Below are 20,006 nucleotides of genomic sequence, written 5' to 3' on the forward strand. Positions count from 1 at the left end.
CGAGCCGGTGCCCGCGCCGAGCGGCGGAGGAGCCGGAGGAAGAGGATGCGGGGTCCGGCGGGGTTGCGGCTGTTGGGGCTGTGGGCCGGGCTGCTGGCGCTGGGCCCCAAGCCGGTGAGTGCCCGCCCATCGGCGCTCTACTCTGCGCGGTGCGGTGCGTCCCGTCCCGTCCCACTGCTCTCCCGCCTTCCCAACTTCCCGCTGCCGCTTCCTCTCTGCCCCTCTCCCCCGCTTCCTTTTCCCTTCTCCTGCTTTTCCCTTCTCCCCCCTTCCTCCTCCTCTTCTGGCCTCTTTTCCTCCTTCCTCTCCCTCGTCCCCTTCCGTCCTCCCTCCTCCCTCTCCCGTGATCTCTTTCCCCTTCCTCCTCTCTTTTCCTCTCCCCTCTTTCCTCCTCTTCACTTTCCCCTCCTTTCCCCCCTCTTTCCTTTTCCTCCTCTTCCCTTTTCCCCTTCCCCCTTCCCCTCCCCCTCCCCCTCCCCCTTTTTCCCTCTCCCCCCTTTCCCTTCCTCCCTCCTCCTTTTCCCCGAGCTCCCTTTCCCTTCCTCCTTTTCCTCTCTCCTTCCTTCCCCCCTTCCCTTTTCCTTCCTCCCTTTCCCCGTGCTCCCTTCCCCCTCCTCCCTTTTCCTCTCTCCTCTTCCCTTTCCTCCCTCCTTCTTTTCCCCATTTTCCCTCTCTCTCCCCCCTTCCCCTTCCTCCCATTCCCCCTTTCCCCCTCTCCCTTTCCCCGTGCTCCCTCCCCCCTCCTCCCTTTTCCTCTCCCCTTTCCTCCCTCCTTCCTTTCCCCATTTACCCTTTTCTCCTTTCCCCTTTTTCCCCTTTCCCCCTCCTCCCTTTCCCCCATCCCCCTTCCTCCTTCCTTCCCCCTGCTCCCTTCTCCTGGCCACCTGCACCCCTCCCCGCCCCGTAGGCCAGTGGGAGTGAGAGCAACAATCGATCACTAGGAAACTTGTCGGGCTTGACCTGCAGGAGCCCAGCCCACAGCTGGTGGAGGAAGAGGAGGAGGAGGAAGAGGTGGCCCAAGTGATGGGGGGAGGGGGATGTCCCTTTTCCAGGCAAACACCCCGCAGGGAGTGTCGGTGCTGGGTGCCGGTGTGCGCCGGCAGGGCACACGGCAGGGCACACCTGATCTCATCTTTGCCCCTCCCTGCAGAGCAGGTGGCAGCCCTGGCACCGGTGGAGGGACGGGGGGCCAGACCTACCCATCCTTGCCCAAAGGACGCCCCAGGGAGGGAAGCCCCTGGGAGAGAGTGGGCTCTGAGGAGGAACCCACCTGTTCCTTAGTGGAAGGCAGACCTGGAGAAATCCTACCAGCCCTCGACTTGTTCCTCCAAAACAGTTTCCCCGACGCTGACTGCTGAAAAGACAAGGCTGGTGGGTGGGAGATATTTGTTGTCCGAAGTACTTTATCCCTTTGCAACATTTTGACCTCCCCCGCCCCATTTTTAGGAAAAAGTACAGTTCCACCTTGGACACTAAACTGCTCTTCTGAAGGATCCTAATTCTGGTGGGTTATAAGAGGCCGGGGTCTCCGGGACTCAGGCACACATACATACGCACACACACGCAAAATCCCTCTCTCCAAAAGATTTGGTAACTCATATCCCCACCTGCAGTCGCACTTGTTCATGCACACCTACATCGTATACAGGAAAGATGATGCAGGCTAGGTTATGGGACCATTTTAAAGCTGCATCTGAGGTGATGGTGGGGGAAATCATCTCGCCCCTCACCCACCACCTCGGATGCAGCTTTAAAACGGTCCTATAACCTAGGGTCAATGCAAGGGCAGGTTCCATTCATCGGTGGTATTATTGAGGGCAGAGCGATTCATCCTGGGCCCGGAGGTGCCTCCTCAGTGCCACCCTGAAGGTTTGGGGCAGTCAGATGGGGATGGGGTGTTTGCCCGCCGCTTGAGGCCTTCCCGAGCTCTCTGATCCCTCCAGAGCAGCCGTCCTGCCGTCCTAAAGTAACTGAGTCACTGCTCAGGTGCCTTTGCGGTCAGAGGAGGAGAGCACGTTGCAAGCTAGGCTCAAGTAGCAGTTTGGCTCAGTGTCCCTTATGGACGGCCAAAGTTTCATCTCCTTGGACCCAGGTGGCTTTTAATGACATGGCCGGTGAGGCATTAACTCCAGCTCTCCACCTGGACTTCAGGCTGACCTCTCTCCTCCGTTTAGGGCCGGGAGGGAGGTGGCCGAAGCTGTATCTTATCGGCCAGAAGAAAAAGAGCTCATCCTCCCATCCAGCAAGAGAGACCTCCCTGTGTTGGGAAGAAAGTGAAGGGGAAGGCTGGGAGCCCAACGAAGTAAGGGGAGAAGGAGGGGAAGAGAGCAGTCCTGTTGTTAATCTGGTTTTTCCCTCTGGCCGGTTACAGGGGGGATATCCTCTTCGTTAAATAGGATATCCCCAGGCCAAGATTGAGCTTTTAAATGGGGGGAGGGAGGGAGAAGAATGGCTGAATGGGCTGATTGTCATCCTTCATTGTTTGTCTCCCCGGAAGAACAAAGGCCCTTTGCTTCTTATCTTCACAACCCTATCTCTGTGCTGGGGTATCAGGGGCCTCCCCCCTCGTCCCCTCCTTAATTTAGGGACGAATGGGGTGATTTTTGTGTTTTGAACTATCTTCGATCTTGCTCTTAGAGTGTCTGGAAATCTACAGTCTCCCTCACTAAGGTTATGTATAGTTCATTCAGTCGTATTTACTGAACGCTTAGTGTGTGCAGAGCACTTTACTAAGTGCTTGGAAGGTACAATTCAGCGACAAGTAGAGACAGTCCCTGCCCACAACGGGCTCACAGTCTAGAAGGGAGACAGGCATCAAAAGAAGTAAACAGGCATCGATAGGGGCAATATAAATAGAGTCGTATACACGTCATTAATATAAATAGAATTATAAATATGTTCATATATTCGCAAGTGCTGTGGTGGGGGGGGAGGGGAGTAGAGCAGAGGAAAAGATGGGCTGATGGTGGTAATGATGACTTGGAGGATGTGAGCCTTCAGTAGGGCTTTGAAGGGGGGAAGTGTGAATTGTTTGGTGGATTTGAAGAGGGAGGGCATTCCAGGCCAGAAGTAGAACATGGGCCAAGGTTCAACGAGAGGACAGGTGAGGACACAGTGAGAAGATAATAGTTATATTGCACTCTCCCAAGTGCCTAGTACAGTGCTCTGCACATAGGAAGTGCTCAACAATAATAATAATAATTGTGGTACTCCTTAAGTCCTTTCTCTGTGCCAAGCACTGTTGTAAGCGCTGGGGGTAGTTACAAGTTAGTTTGGACAGAATCCCTGCCTCACATAGGGCTCACAGTCTTAATCCCCATTTTGCAGATGAGGTAACCGAGGCACAGAGTAGTGAAGTGACTTGCCCAAAGTTGCACAGCGGGAGTAGTGAAGTGACTTGCCCGAAGTTGCACAGCGGGCAAGTGGCGGAGCCGGGATCAGAACCCATGACCTTCTGAGTCCCAGGCCGGTGGTCTATCCACTAAGGCATGCTGCTTCTCCAGCCACACTGCTTCTCTGCAATAAATAGGACTGCCCGACTGACTAAGGTATTCTTCTAGCCTAGCTGCACATTTACCCACAGTCCGAGCCCCTCCGCTGGAGGCATTGCCCTAAAATCATCAGGTTCCGGGGGAGGCGGGATGAGAAATGAGAAGAGACCGTCTTCCCCATGACCAGGAGCACAGCAAACTTTGAGTGACAGTGTGGGTTCAAATTCCATTTTGGGGCCGTCGTTGGTTCTTTCAGTATTTCCGTTGCAAGCAAAGTAGGAGAGGACACAGGCTCTTTTTGAGTGAGATACCGTCATTAAATATCACTGGTACAAAACCACAGAGCAGATCGGTGGTCTGTCTCAGGCCCGTTGGTGCTTCAAGGTGCTCGCCTAACCTCGTGAGCATTCCTTGGGTAAGCGGGGAAAAGTAAAATGAGCTCAGGTACTGGTGTGCTTGCAATTTCCCCAACTTCCAAAAAGAAATCCAGAAGGTGGCAGGCCAAAGAAGAGAATGTACAAAAGCGAACACATGCATGGTGCAAGTCCTGGGGCCCGAAGTGAGGACGATGAGGATGACAAGAATAATAACTGTGGCATTTGTTGAATTGCTGGGGTAAATACAAGAGAATCGGGTTGGACATGACCCCTCTATCTCAAAGGTGATGGTTTAGGCACCGGGGGCCTGCAGTGAGCTGGACAGATGATCGTCTGCAGGGCCAGCTGCTGGGCCAGCTGCCTCGTCTCTCGGGCCAGAGACCTTCACAGAGACAGTGGCCGGAAAGCCTCTAGACGCTGAGCTCGTTGTGGACAGGGAATGCGTCTGTTCTGTTCTATTCTCAACCTATTACTACGGTGTTTTGCATAGAGTAAAGGCTCAATAAATACGATTGAATGACTGACTGCCGGGCTGCTGGCCTGTCCCACGGGACAGGCCGAAAACTGGGCTTTCCAATGGTTCTGTGTTGCTAGTTTGCCCTCTTACCCCCTAGGATAAACTGCTTCTTCCCTCGGGTTCTCTTGCCAGAAAGGCTTACAGCTGCTGATCTATTGCAAGAGGTCGTACTGACCTGACGGTCTAATCCTGTCCTTGGAAAGCTGGCATCTAGTCTGAAGTAGCTGCATTCCCAAACTGAAGTGCTCTAAACCCTGCAAACGGGCCGCCCGGTTCTAAAGCATCCCCTTCAGGACGTGTCTGAGCTGATGATTTTTCCCCCAGTGTTTAGTACAGTGGTTTGGCATATCGTAAGCGCTTAACAATCCCAATATTATTATTTTTGCTTGGCCTCGATGCCAAATTGGTGGCATGCTTTTCAACCTACTCACATAATTATTGTCGTTTGTTAAAAGCTTACTGAGCTCCAATACCGTACGAGACGCCGGGGTAGATATGATCCGAATAGACACAGTCCCTGTCCCAGGTGGGATTCACAGTCTGTGGGAACAAGTATTGAATCCCCTATTTTACAGATGAGGAAATCGAGGCACAGGGAAGTCACGTGAACTGCCCAAGGTCACACAGCAGGGAAGCATCAGAGCCGGGGTTAGAACCCAGGTCCCCTGACTCCCAGGGCCTTGTTCTTTGCACTAGGCCATGCTGCTTCTCCATGTAAAACTGTAGAGTTTTCCTCCTGCCGCCTCTTTTCCCCACTTTCACTGGGTTTTGCAATGTGGGTGGGCCCGAAATGGTCTGCTTGGTTCGAGTGGGGAATGGGGCTGGAGTGGAGGTGGAGGAGGGAGGTGGGGAAGGGTACTGTGTGGAGTCCTGGAGTCCAGGAGCAGGAATGCAAATGAAACGTGAGAGGCCCTCGAGAGGAGATGGAGAGGCTCCAAAGCAGTGCAGTGACATGATCGGAATGATGGTTGGAGAAGTTGATTTTCGCTGCTGGAGGGAGGAAGCCCGCCTTGCTCCGAGCTACGTTATTGTGAAAAGTACTAATAATAGTGCTGATCATTCATTGAGCATTTACTGTGAGCAGAGCACTGAACTGAGCACCAGAAGGTAAGTTCGTTGTGGGCAGGGAATGTGCCTGTTTATTGTTGGAGTGTCCTCTCCCCAGAGCTTGGTACAGTGCTCTGCACACAATAAGTGCTCAATAAATACGATTGCCTGAAAGTACAACAGAGTTGGTAGACGTGTACCTGCCCACAATGAACTTACAGTCCAGAGATGGTGCTATTTGTTAAGCCTCTACTCTGTGTGAATATTGAATCCCATCCCTGTTCCTGACCAGCCTGGGATTCACATTCGAAGGGGAAGAGTAAACAGGTGTATACTTCGCTCCCTTAGTGCTAACCTTCTCAATGGGCCTCCATCTCGCCTGTCTCGCCACCGACCCCTGGCCCACCTCCTACCTCTGGCCTGGAACGCCCTCCCTCCTCAAATCCGACAGACAATTTCTCTCCCTCCGCAGCCTTATCGAAGGCACATCTCCTCCAAGAGGTTTTCCCAGACTAAGCCCCACTTTTCCTCATCTCCCACTCCTTTTTGCGTCACCCTGACTCTCTCCCTTTGTCCTCCTTCCCCCCTACCAGCCCCACAGCACTTACATATAGATCTGTAATCTTCTTTATTTGTTTTGATGCCTATCTCCCCGTCTAGACTGTGAGCTTGCTGTGGGCAGAGAATATCACTGTTTACTGTTGTATTGTATTTTTCCAAGCACTTAGTACAGTGCTCTGCACACAGTAAGTACTTAATATGAATGAATGAATATACAGTCCCTATTTTACAGATGAGGAAACTGAGGCCCAGAGAAGCGAAGTGATCGTCCCCAAAGTGACCAAGCAAGCAAGTGGTGAAGCTGGGGTTAGATCCCAGATCACCTGACTCCTGACTGTTCTTGCCGCTGGGCCTTGCTGCTTTATAACTTCCCCTCACTCCCTCTGCCCCAACCCCCTGGCACAGAGATACTACAAAGGATGGTCACTGCACATTCCTGGCGATTAGACTGACAGTCAGCTCTGTTCCCTCCTTTGTATATGGGTGCCATCACAACTCAGCAGCCATCAGAGGTCCCTTGCATGGGCAGTAAACAACAATTTGGCAGTCGGTTGCAGGTGGCTTGCTGGCCTCTTCCCCCTCTGGTTTGAGGTTACCTTGTGGGGTAGATGGATGGGCAGGTCCTCGGGCCTCTGTCCACCACTTACTTCAAACGCCAGAGAAGTTTCTCATTCATGTTTTTCATGCCTCTCCTTGCCCCCTGACCCCGGTGATCAAAGCAATTAAGTGTTTTGCTTTGGGAGGAAACCTACTGAAACCCCCATCCCACCCCTCAGAAGATATATCAATTGTATTTATTGAGCGCTTACTCTATGCAGGGCACCATACTAAATGCTTGGGAGACTTCCATAAGCTTAGGGTCATAATCCCCATTTTACAGAGGAGGTAACTGAGGCACGGGGAAGTGACTTGCTCCCTGCCCCCTGCTCGGAACAGAGAGTCACCTCCTAACCCTACCACCCTCTGGGCTCCGGGCACCGTGGCCGCTTTACTCACCCCAGATGGTCGGGTTGGTGTCCAGCTGGGTTGGCATTAATGGGCCTACTGGAGCCGGGCTCCTTCAGCGGAGCGGCAGCTACTGCTATTGGTGAGAATCCAGTCCTGTGACTCCTTGAAGGGAACCCCACGTTTTGAAATACCATTGTGTTGTCCTCCCTCAAGCTCTGAGTTCAGTGATCAGCAAGTAAATATCATTAGTTCATTCAGTCCTATTGATTGAACATACACTGTGTGCAGAGCACTGTACTAACCTCTTGGGAGAGTACAGTGCAACAATAAACAGATGCATTCCCTGCTACAGTGAGCTTACAGTCAAGGGGGCGGGGAGACAGACATTAATATAGATAAATTTCCGATATGGACATAGGCCGTGTGGGGCTGGGAGGAGGGGCAGAACAAAGAGAACAAGTCAGGGTGACGCAGAAGGGAGTGGGAGAAGAGGAAAGGGGAGCTTAGTTAGGGAAGACCTAAGTAAGGAGATGTGCCCTCAGTAGGGCTTTCAAGCAGGGGAGAATAACTGTTGTTTGGAGTAAGCATGGCAATTTCTTCCAATACCCCCAACCCGGCCCAAGTTTCGGAAAAGATTTTTTCCCCCCAAAGATTTTGTTTTTTTTCATTGACATCCCACTTCCCCCCCAGTGGGTGGAGGGGACGATGCCCAGGGGTCCCCGGCTGGCACCATGATGCCAGGATTGATCTTGATCTCAGTTGGAGACCCTGTCTACCCGGGCAGACGCCCTCCTTTCCCCATAGGAATCTGGGAAATCGGGTCTCTCAACTGGTGGTCTGCATGGGCTCTGTACCAACTGGTGGGCCTGTTGCACCGAGGTAGGGACATGGTTTGGTTTGGGAGGGCAGAAAGAGGGCGAAGAGCTACGTGGTCTAGTGGGTAGGACACGTGCCTGAAAGTCAGAAGGACCGGGGTTCTAATCCTGTCTCCGCCGCTTGTCCACTGTCTCTCCTCAGTCAAGTCACTTCACTATTCTGGGCCTCAGTTATTTCATCTGTAAAATGGGGATTAAGACAGTGAGCCCCATGTGGGACAGGGACTGTGTCCAACCTGATCACCTTCTATCTACCCCAGTGCCTAGAACAGTGATTGATACATACTGGGTGCTTAATAAACATTGTGGCTTAGTGGCAAGAGCCCGGGCTTGGGAGTCGGAGGACGTGGGTTTTTATCCAGAGAAGCAGCGTGGCTCAGTGGAAAGAGCACGGGCTTTGGAGTCAGAGGTCATGAGTTCGAATCCCAGATCTGCCACTTGTCAGCTGTGTGACTGTGGGCAAGTCACTTAACTTCTCTGTGCCTCAGTTACCTCATCTGCAAAATGGGGATGAAGACTGTGAGCCCCACGTGGGACAACCTGATTCCCCTATCCCTACCCCAGCGCTTAGAACAGTGCTCTGCACATAGTAAGCGCTTAACAAATACCAACATTATTATTATCCCGGCTCTGCCGCTTGTTTGCTGTGTGACCTCGGGCAAGTCAGTTAACTTCTCTGTGCCTCAGTTACCCCATCTGTAAAATGGGGATTGACTGTGAGCCCCACGTGGGAAAACTTGATTACTCGATTGATGGATTACCTGATTACAATTTGATTGTTATTACGCCAGTATTTAGAACAGTGCTTGGAACACAGTAAGTGCTTAACAACTACCATTATTATTATTATTACACCAAATTAAACCGGACAAGTATCTCTTGCTCGCAGAACACAGGCATGGCTCCCAGCCTGGTCAGAATTTGGACAGACACTGGGGGAGGGGGATGTGAGTTCTGACTGGATTAGTTCCTTCTCCTTTCTATTCTAATGAACCTGCTTGTGTTGCAGAATATCTGGTGGCCCCATGGCCCCATTCATTCAGTTGTATTTTTCGAATGCTTACTGTGTGCAGAGCTGTATACGGAGCATCTGGGAGAGTACAATATGAAAATAAGCAGACACATTTCCTGCCCACAACAAACTTAGGATCGTCTTGGGAAGGCATGGGCTTCCGAGAAGGGGAATGCCGCGACTTTGACCACCTGGGTGTTGGAAGGGGTGGGAGTGGGGGAGGGAGAGTAGTCTATCCGTTCTGGAACTTTCCCCTTTTAACTTTGGTGGAAACGCAAAGGGATCCTTTTGGGGTCAAAAATATCATCTTAGGGTGAGATTTGCCCAGATGTCCTCAAGTTTTTGGCCACTTGCCAGGAAAGATGTTGCACCCGGATTTACCTGGTCAGTGGGTTAATAATAATAATATTAAGCGATTTGCAAGCTCTGGGGTAGACGCAAGGTGATCAGGTTGGACACAGTTCCTGTCCCACATGGGGCTCACAGTCTTAATTGGAAAAGTCAGGGAAGGCCTCTTCTGTGCCTTCAATCACATTTTGAAGTAGGGGAGAGTAATTATCTGTCGGATATGAGGAGGGAGGGCATCCCAGGCCAGAGACCTGACGTGGGCGAGAGGTCGGCAAGATAGATGAGATCAAGATACAGGGGGTAGATGAGCAGTAGAGGAGCAAAGTGTGGGCTGCGTTGCAGGAGAGGAGTGAGGTGAGGTAGGAGGGGACAAGGTGATTGAGTGCTTTAAAGCTAATGACGAGGAGTTTCTCTTTGATGCGGAGGCGGATGGGCAACTACTGGAGGTTCTTGAGGAGTGCGGAAAAGTGGCTTGAACTTTTTTGTTGAAAAATGATCTGGGCAGCAAAGTGAAGTATGGACTGGAGTTGGGGAGAGAGAGGAGGCTGAGATGGTCAGCAAGGAGGCTGATAGAGTAATCAAAGCAGGATAGGATAAGTGATTGGATTAACTCGTAGCAGTTTGGAGTGGAAAGGGCGGATTTTAGCAATGTTGGGAAGGTGGAGCCGACAGGGTTTAGTGATGGTTGAATATGTGGGTTGAATGAGAGATAGGAGCCAAGGTTATGGGCTTGTGAGACAGGAAGGTTGGTGGTGACGTCTACACTAATGGGAAAGTTGGGGTGGACAGGGTTTGAGTGGGAAGATAAGTTCTGTTTTAGGCTGAAGAAGCTGACAGTCTCATGGAAAGACCAGGATAAAGCTCATTTGAACTACTGAATGTAATACTAATTATTGTGGTATTTAAGTGCTTGCTGTGTGTCAGACACTTTGCTAAGCCCTGGGGTAGATAGCCGGGTTGGACACAGTTCCTGTCCCATGTGGGTCTCAGTCTTAATTTCCATTTAATAGATGAGGTAACTGAGGCACAGAGAAGTGAAGTGACTTGACCAAGGCCACACAGACAAGTGGCGGAGCCGGGATTAGAACCTATGAACTTCTGATTCCCAGGCCTGTGCTCTCTCCACGATGCCGGGCTGCTCCTCCAGGAGGGAGAAGCCCACGGAATCATCTTTTGTACTCATCTCCATCTTTCAATTCTTAAATTCGATCTACTGCCACATTATGCCATTTCCTCTTACACAATTACCCCTTCATCTTCCACTCCCTTGCCGCCCGAACAGCTTTCACTCCGGGAGAAGCACTAGCCATATAATAATAATCACTGTTGTGTTTGTTTAGCTCCTACTATGTGCTAAGCTCTGGGGTAGATACCAAGTCATCAGATCCCAAATGGGGCTTACAGTCTAAGTAGAAGGGAGAGTGGGTATTGAATCCCCATTTTGCAGGTGAGGGAACTGAAGCACAGAGAAGTTGTGACTTGCCCCAAATCAGCTTCCTTGCTGGGCTCCTTACCTCAGACTCTTCCCAGGCACTGCGCTAAGCCCTGGAGTAGATACAAGGTAATCCGGTTGGACACAGTCCCTGTGCCATGTGGGACTCGTAGTCTTAAACCCCATTTTACAAATGAGGAAACAGAGGCACAGAGAAGTGACTTGCCCAAGGCCATACAGTACATAGCTCTCCCCACTCTGATCCACACTACACACTGCTGTACAACTCGGTTTTTTTGTTGTTGTTGTTATGGTATTCATTAAGCGTTTACTATATGCCAGGCCCCCTACTAAGCACTGGTGTAAAGAGAAATTAATGAAGTTGGACCCAGTCCCTGTACCACATGGGGCTCCCAATGTTGATCCCTAACTTTACAGATGAGGTAGCCGAAGCCCACAAGTGAAGTGACATACCCAAGGTGATACAGCAGAGCCGGGCTTAGGACCCAGGTCCTCTGACCCCCAGGCCCTTGCTCTTTCTGCTAGGCCACGTGGCTTCTTTTCCTGAAGCCCCACCTGTTCCTCTGAGGTGCTCGAGCTCAGCCATTCCTATCTGCTCTCTTCACCTGCTACCTCCCGACACGCTCTCTTTGTGCATCCGGCCAACCTTCCCACCGTTCCTCACTCGAGCTGTTCCCTGAGCTTGGATTCCAGATCTGTCCATCCAGACCGCCTGCCTCAAATTCAAAGTCTTTCTGAAAACCCACCTCCTCCAACATTCCTTCCCGGTCATATAAACCGTCCTCAGCGCATGCATACGTACATTTATCCAGTCATTCAGTTATTTATTGATTAATCTCTAAATACCTTTCTGTTCTCTCCTCCCAATTTAGAGTGTAAGCTCCTTGTGGGCAAAGGAATATGTCACTTGTTTTGTACTTCCCAAGCATTTAATCCGATTACTACCGCTATCATCGACCACTTCTACCACTACTTGATGAGAAAGTTGAGAGGAGGGGAGAATGAAAAAGCCCAGTTTTAGTGGCCCGAGTATGTGGGTTGTCTGCAGGTTTCAGTTTGTTTGGGGCTCGCTGGCCAGCCTAATGGTATTTATTGAACGCTTCCAGTGTGCACAGTACTGTTTTAAGTGCTCGGGAGAGGACAATGCGACAGAAACATTATTCATTGGCAGCAACTCTTTATGAAGTCTGAGGCTTAATGAAGATTCCCAAGCCAAACCAGGAAATGTTTAGAAGACTTTGATCATCTTATTCATGCATTTTGATTCTTTTCCTTCATCAAATCCCTTCAATTTATTCTGTGGGGAAAACTACTCTGAGGAAACTCATTTGCTCCCAAAGCTTCCCATAGTTTCAACTCCCACCTCTGTGGGGATGATTCTCAAATCTTCATCTCTGGCCCTGATGTCTCTCCTTCTCTGCCGTCTTCCATTTCCTCCTGCCTTTGAGATATCTCAACTCCGGGTGCCCGGCCGCCAGCCTCAAATTTAACATATCCAAAACAGAACTCCTCATCTTCCCACCCAATTTCTGTCCTCCTCAGACTTTCCCATCCCCGTTGACAACTCCACCACGCTCCCTGTCTCACAGGCCCTCAACTTTGACATAATCCTTGATTCGTCTCCTTTGACCCCCCAATCACCCAATCAGTCACCCAATCCTGATGGCTCTAACTCTACAGATGCGCTAGAATCCACCCCCTCCTCCCCACCCTCCCTGCTTCCGTGTTTATCCACGTACTTATTTCTTGCCTCCACTGTTGCATCAGACTCTAGCCTCTCCTCTCTCCAGTTTGTACTTCACGCTGCTGCTGCCCATATCCTTTTTCCAAAAAAAATATTTGCACACACATTCATTCAATCGTATTTGAGCGCTTCTTGTGTGCAAAGCACTGTACTGTGCTCTTGGTGGAATACATCTCCCCACTCCTCAAAAACCTATCCTTGCTCTGCTCTCAGGACACTCCAGCTCACCCACCAGGTTTCTCTACCACTACTAAGGGTGGCTTAGTGGATAGAGTATGGGCCTGGGAGTCGGAAGGACCTGGATTCTAATCCTGGCTCTGCCTCATGTCCGCTCTCTAACGTTGGGCAGGTCACTTAGCTTCTCTGTGCCTCACTTACCTCCTCTGGAAAACGGCGATAAGAGGGTGAGCCCCATATGGGACAGAGTCCTTGATTAACTTGGATCTACCCCAGCGCTCAAAATAGTGTTTGGCACATAGTAAGCGCTTGACAAGAACTATTTTTATTATTATTATTGCCAACCCGCCTGTAGTGCCTCCATCTCTTCTCTCTTGCTACTCTTCCCCAGCCTGGAACACCCTCCTCTTTCATATCGGACAAACCGCCACTCGTCCCATCTTCAAATCCCGGCTAAAATCACATCTCCTCTAGAAAGGCTTCCCTGGCTCCCTCTCCATCTCCCTTCTGGGTCACCCCTGCCCTTGAGTCCCTACCTCTTTAAGCGCTTAGATACTCTCCCCCACGCCCTTCTCCACAGCACTTAAGTACGTATCTTTATACTGTGTTTCCCCCACCTATAATTTATTTTAATATGTCTCTCCCACGCTAGATTTTAAATCCCAGAAGGCCGGGTCTCTGTCTACTGCCGCCTTCTACTACAGAGAAGTGGTGCGGCCTAGTGAAACGAGCACACGGGCCTGGGGGTTCGGAGGTTTTAGTCCTGGCTCTGCCACCTACCTGCCGTGTGACCTTAGGCAAGTTACTTCACTTCTCTGGGCCTCAGTTTCCTCATCTGCAAAATGGGGATTCAGTCAACACTTGTTTTCCCTCCTACTTAGACTGTGAACCCCATGTGGGACCTGATATTCTGGTATCTACTCCAGCGCTTAGTACAGTGCCTAGCACATAGAAAGCGTTTAACAGATACCAACATTACTATTATTATTACCTCTTTTGTACCCTCCCAGGCGCTCAATTGATCCCACTGACTGATTGATTAATTTGCCGAATCTACCAAACCAGAAGGATCAGAGTAGATCTCTCTCCCCGAGCCTGTGCTTCTGGTGTCAGGAAGATTCCATGGCAGTAACTGTAGTTGCAGCTGAATGAATCCTGTGGGCGATGAGGATTTCCTTTTTATTTTTATTTTTTATAAATGATGTTTGACAAGTGCGTACTATGTGCCAGACTCTGTACTGAGCACTGGGGTCAACGCAAGATATTCAAGTTGGACACAGTCCGTGTCCCACAAGGGGCTCACAGTCTTAATCCCCATTTTACAGATGAAGTACCTGAGACACAGAGAAGTTAGTGACTGGCCTGAGGTCACACAGCAGACAAGTGGCGGAGCAGGGATTAAAATCCAGATCCTCTGACTCCTAGCCTTTGAGAATTTGAGTAGTGGCTATACCTTTAAAAAGGCATTTGGTGAGAGACTCAACCAATAGTATTTATTGAATGCTTACTGTGTGCAGAGCACTGTACTAAACGCTTGGGAAAGTACAATACAATGGAGTTGGTAGACCCTATTCCTTGCCCTTAAGGAGCATCCAGTCTTGAGGGGGCTTACAGAACCCCAGACGTGGATTCCGATTCTGGCTCCGCCACTTGTCTGCTCTGTGACCTTGGACAAGCCACTTAACCTCTCTGTGCCTCAGTTACCTCAACTGTTAAATGGGGATTAAGGCTGTGAGTCCCGTGGGGGACAACCAGATGACCTTGTGCCTACCCCAGCGCTTAGATCAGTGCTTGGCACATAGTAAGCGCATAACTATTCTCGGTCAGTTCAAGGGCCACCTCCTCCAGGAAGCTCTCCCCTGCTGGCCGCAGAGGTCAGCAGCACAACCCAGCCACGGGCCCGCGGGCACCGGTGGAAACCCGCACCCCCCTCTGCTATCTCCAGTCCCTCCCGGGGGCCCCCGCCCCTGGTGCTTGTCGGTGCCCTGCACGTGTCCCAGGGCTGTGAGCCAGGAGGTGGGGCGGGTAGGGGTGGGCACAGCCGCCGGGGCGGAACGTCTCGGCCGGGAGACTTGAGTCACCCCGTCTCTCGTCAGCGTAGCACACACAGCAGCTGCGTGGCTCAGTGGAAGGAGCCCGGGCTTGGGAGTCAGAAGTGGTGAGTTCTAATCCCGGCTCTGCCACTTGTCAGCTGTGTGACTTCGAGCAAGTCACTTTGCTTCTCTGTGCCTCAGTGACCTCATCTGTAAAAGGGGGATTAAGATTGTGAGCCCCACGGGGGACAACCTGATTGCCCTGAATCCCTCCCAGTGCTTAGAACAGTGCTTGGCACATAGTAAGCGCTTAACAAATACCATCATCATCATCACAGAAGGCTCTCCTCCTGGGTTTCCTCCAGGGTCCTTCTCTGTCCCTGCTTCCCGGCCTAATTCCGGCGGGGGCAAAGAGGGAGCTGTCTGCACCATTGGGAAATGGCAGGTCCAGGCTTGGGTGTGAACCACCACCCTGTTCTGGCTTCCTCTTGGTTATCTGGTGGTTCCTTTGGGACATCTTGAAGAGAGGAACTAGGCAGTTCTCCCTTATCTGGCTGACTTCCTACAACAACCTGGCCCGCACACTTCACTCCTCTAACGCCACCCTACTCGCTATACCTCGGTTTCATCAATCCCACCCCCAACCCCTTCCCCACTTTCTCCCTCGAGCCTGGAACCCCCTTCCCCTCCATATCTGACCGACCCCCACTCTCCTCCCCTACAGAACCTTATTAAAATCCCCTCTCCTCTTCCAGGCGGCCTTCCTTGACTAAACCCTCATTTAATAATAATAATAATAATAATCTGGGTATTTAAGTGCTTACTATGTGCAGAACACTGTTCTAAGCGCTGGGGTAGATACAGGGGAATCAGGTTGACCCACATGAGGCTCACAGTCTTGATCCCCATTTTACAGATCAGGTACCTAAGGCACAGAGAAGTTAAGTGACTTGCCCACAGTCACACAGCTGACAAGTGGCAGAGTTGGGATTCGAACCCATGACCTCCGACTCCCAAGCCCGGGCTCTTTCCAGTGAGCCACACTGCTTCTCATTTCCCCTACTCCCTCTCCCTTCTGTAGCACCCGAGCACTTGGTTCTGCACCTCTTAAGCACTTGATCGTCACCCCACCCTCAGCCCCTCAGCACTTCCGCGCAAATCCGTAATTTATTTATGTTACTGTCTCCCCTTCTAGAATCTAAGCTCATCGTGGGCAGGGAAGATTCATTCAATCGTATCTGAGCTCTTACTGTGCGCAGAGTACTGTACTGAGCGCTTGGGAAGTACAATACGGCAAGAAACAGTCACATTTCCCTACCCCCGACGGCCTTACAGTCTAGAGTGGGGGAGGCAGACGTCAAATAAATAAAATTACAGATATGTACATAAGTGCTGTGGGACTGGGCGGGAAGATATCTGTCAACCCTTGTATCATACTCTCCCAAGCACTTAGTACATTGCTCTGCACAAAGTAAGTGCTCAGTAAATACCACTGATCGATTTAATGTACGTTCCGAGTGCTTTAAAACCCTGCTGCCCTTTGTCCAACATCAGTTTACCCAGATGGGGCTTTTGCAGCACGAGAACGCTTCGAGGGAAATGGATTGGCGATTGACTGAACTAGTGGATGAGGCCAGCAGTCTGGATTTGAGGAAAGATGACAGAGCTGAGTGAGACTCAGGAGACCTGGGTGTCTGTCCCAGTCTGCCATGGGTTTGCGTTGGGCCTTGGGCGAGTCGTTTCACCTCTTGGAGCCTCAGTGTCCTCATCTGTAAAATGGGGATAAATACCCACCACTCACTACATCGCTGGGAGGCTGTGATGATTAAATGGGGTGATGGCGCTTGGGGAAAGAGGCAAAAAGCACCATGGCCTTATGCATAGAGTACGGGCCTGGGAGTCAGAAGGACCTGGGTTCTCATGCTAGCTCCGCCACTTGTCTGCCGTGTGATCTTGCAGTGTAGCTCAGTGGAAAGAGCACGGGCTTGGGAGTCAGAGGTCATGGGTTCGAATCCCAGCTCTGCCACTTGGCAGCTGTGTGACTGTGGGCAAGTCACTTCACTTCTCTGTGCCTCACTGACCTCATCTGTAAAATGGGGATTAAGACTGTGAGCCTCACATGGGACAACCCAATTACCCCATATCGACCCCAGCGCTTAGAACAGTGCTCTGCATATAGTAAGCGCTTAACAAATACCAACATTATTAAGTCACTTCATTTAGTCTGTGCCTCAGTTGTGAGACTGAGCCCCCAAGTGGGGCATGGACTGTGTCCTAACCGATTGCTTGTATTCACCCCAGCGGTTAGTATGGTGCCTAGCACAACGTAAACACTTAAATACCAATATTATTATTGCATGTTGTGACGGCACTTTACCAATTTAAGGAGTCATTATCCGGTCGGGGGGGCATGAATGAGAGCCTGCTGTATGGGGAGCAGTGCGGCCTAAAGAAAAGAGTACCTGGGTTCTAATCCTGTCTCTGCCACTTGTCTGTTGTGTGAACTCGAGCCAATCACTTAGCTTCTCTGGGCCTCAGTTTCCTCATCTCTAAAAAGGGGATTCGATATCTGTCTCTCCCTCCTACCCAAACTGTGTCCTCCGTGTGGGACAGGGCCCGGTTCCGACCTGATTACAGTGTCTGTACCCCAGAACAGTGCTTGACACATAGTAAGCTCTTGACAAATACAGTGAGCCAGGAGGAGATCCTGTGCTTGGAAGGGGGTGAGCCCTAAGGGGCCTTGGCAAGGAGTTGAAAGAAAGGAGAGCTTGGCTTTGGGGAAATGGGTAATTACCTGAAGGAATCTCATGATGTCTATGTGCATAAACGAGGTGGGCCCTTAAGGAGCTGTGGCCCAAGCCAGGCCGCCGCTGGGGGACATAGGCTTCATTAAGGTTGGGTGGCACCTTCTGCCCCTGTGCTTGGTCAAGGTGAAGGCAACCTTTAGGGCCAGCGTGCCCCCACCCCTGCTTAGGCAATGTGGAGAGGAGAACTCCTCAGGAGACCCAAACACCCCGTTCTCCCCAGCAGCTGGGTGAGGTGGTGAAAAAGCTGAGCTGGTGAGGGGGTGAAAAAGGAACCCCAGCCTCAGCCGGTGCCCATTGTTTCTGTATGGGGAGGTGGAGGGCTGGGTCGGGCGGGGATGGGCACAAGTGGTGCCAGCCACCCGTCGAGACCCGGGCAGTGAGCAAGCCCTTTGGGGCGGCTGGGCTCGCGAAGCAGCACGACGTGGGGGATAGAACGCGGGCCTGGGCGTTAGAACGTCATGGGTTCTGATGCCGGCTCTGCCACTTGTCTGCCCTGTGGCCTTGGGCAAGTTACTTCACTTCTCTGGGCCTCGGTTACCTCATCTGTAAAATGGGGATTGAGACTGTGAAGCCCACGTGGGACAGGGACTGTGTCCAACCCAGTTGGTTTGTGTCCATCCCAGCGCTTAGTACAGTGCCTGGCACTTAACAAATACCACAGTTATTATGTAATTGCTGACTGGTCTGTTTATTATTATTATTAATCATTATTAATCATGATTGATAATAACAACAGTAATGGTATTTGTTAAGCACTTACTTTGTGCCAAGCACTGTTCTAAGCTGTGGGATAGATACAAGGTAATCAGGTTGTCCCATATGGGACTCTCAATCTTAATCCCCATTTTACAGAGGAGGTAATTGACAGAGAAGTTCAGGGACTTGCCCAAAGTCACCCAGTTGACAAGTGGCGGAGCTGGGATTAGAGTCCACGACCTCTGACTCCCAAGCCCAGGCTCTTTCCACTAAGCCACGAGTCTGGGAGGAGGACTAGGAGGAGGACGAAGGCTGGATGCCTTTCCCTTCAAGCCTCTTCGCCCCAGGCCGGTCAGCTCCCCCCCTCCCACCTGATCTCCACACTTCGCTCCTCTAACACCAACCTACTCTCTCTACCTCCATCTTGTCTGTCTCGCTGCCAACATCCTGCCCACGTCCTGCCTCTGGCCTGGAACTCCTCCCCTTTCGTGTCTGATGGATGATCATTCTCCCCATCTTCAGAGACTTGTTAAAATCTCATCTCTTCCAAGAGGCCTTCCCTGACTAACTCCCTCATTTCCCCACTCTCCCCTCTGCCTTGCTTACGCACTTGGGTCTGTACTGGCTACTCACCCCACCCCCAGCCCCAGGGTACTTACATCCAGATACTTATTCTCTGCCACTTCCCTTTTCTGAAATTTATTTAAATTTCCATCTCCCCATCTCTCTGGACTGTAAGATCCTTGAAGGCAGGGATCGTGCAGACCAACTCTTTTGCACCTCTCCCAAGTGCTTAGTATGATAATCTGTCTGCGCATAGTAAGCAGTGCGGCCTAGTGGATAGACACGGGCCTGGGAGTCAAGAGGACGTAGGTTCTTATGCCGACTCTGCCACTCGTCTGCTGGGTGGCCTTGGGCGGGTCTCTTGACTTCTCTGTGCCTCACTTACCTCATCTGAAAAATGGGGGATTAGGACTGAGAGCCCCATGTGGGACATGGACCCTATCCAACCCGATTAGCTTGTTTCTACCCCAAGACTTAGTTCAGAGCCTGCACATAGTAAACACTTAAGAAATACCACTTAAAAAAAACAAAAACCAAAGTAAGCACTCAATAAATACCACTGGTTGAAGAAGCATAGAATGTTCCTTTCACCCACCTTTCTATTCAGGCTGTTTGGGGTGTGACGTTTGAGGGATGGGCGGGGGCGGGTGGTGTCTGTGAAAGACTTCAGGTGGGTGGTGAATGACGGTATTTAGTATGGTGTTCATTAAATGCTTCGTACCCTCCAAGCTGTTCGGGTGAGCAGTGGGGAAGGGGAAGATTGCCAGTGTGGACGTTTGCCCGTCCCGCAAAGGGCTCTCAGTTGCAGTGGGGATAGCAGGTGTCTTGTCCCCATTTTACAGATGAGGAAACCCAGGCTCAGAGAGATTGTGACTTGCCTGAGGTCACACAGCAGGCAAGTGGCAGAGCTGGGATTGGAACCCAGGTCTCCTGACTCCTGATTGTGCGTTTTTCCCACTGGATCACACTACCCTTTGAGAAGCTTTAGTATAAATGAATGCCCTCACGTCATCTCCCAAGGACTCCAGACCAAAGGACAGACACGAAGTGATCATCGCAGCCAAGCGGTGTCAGGAGGGCAGAGGCCGGGCCATCCCAAGGCCTCCCTACTTTATCTGCCCATCGTACAAAAACATTTGACAGGATCAGCAGACCAGGGATTTGCCAAGTACTAAGCAGATTTGTTTATCTCAGAGAAGAAAATGAAAATCCTAAAGCAAGCCCGTGATGGGGTGCCTGGGTGAGTCAGGACGGCAGCTTCCTTGGGTCACTTCTTCCCCTTCACTGTTAGCATCAGCAGCTTTGGGAGCATGTTCCATCTTAGCCGATTTTATGCCGCCTTATCTGAGGATGCAA

General features: G+C 51.1%; 1 protein-coding gene across 2 annotated transcripts in view; it reads left to right on the forward strand.

The window, feature by feature from the left end:
• Positions 1 to 20,006, forward strand: part of NPC1 (NPC intracellular cholesterol transporter 1) — a 52,661-nt gene continuing 32,655 nt past the window's right edge. For both annotated transcript variants that reach the window (XM_039912704.1, XM_029068341.2), the window contains exon 1: positions 1 to 114. In XM_039912704.1, coding sequence (XP_039768638.1) covers positions 46 to 114 — 69 coding nt within the window. In that variant the 5' untranslated portion in view covers positions 1 to 45. The remainder of the gene's footprint in view (positions 115 to 20,006) is intronic.

Source organism: Ornithorhynchus anatinus, chromosome 7 (assembly GCF_004115215.2).
Source record: "Ornithorhynchus anatinus isolate Pmale09 chromosome 7, mOrnAna1.pri.v4, whole genome shotgun sequence".
Lineage (NCBI taxonomy): Eukaryota > Metazoa > Chordata > Mammalia > Monotremata > Ornithorhynchidae > Ornithorhynchus > Ornithorhynchus anatinus.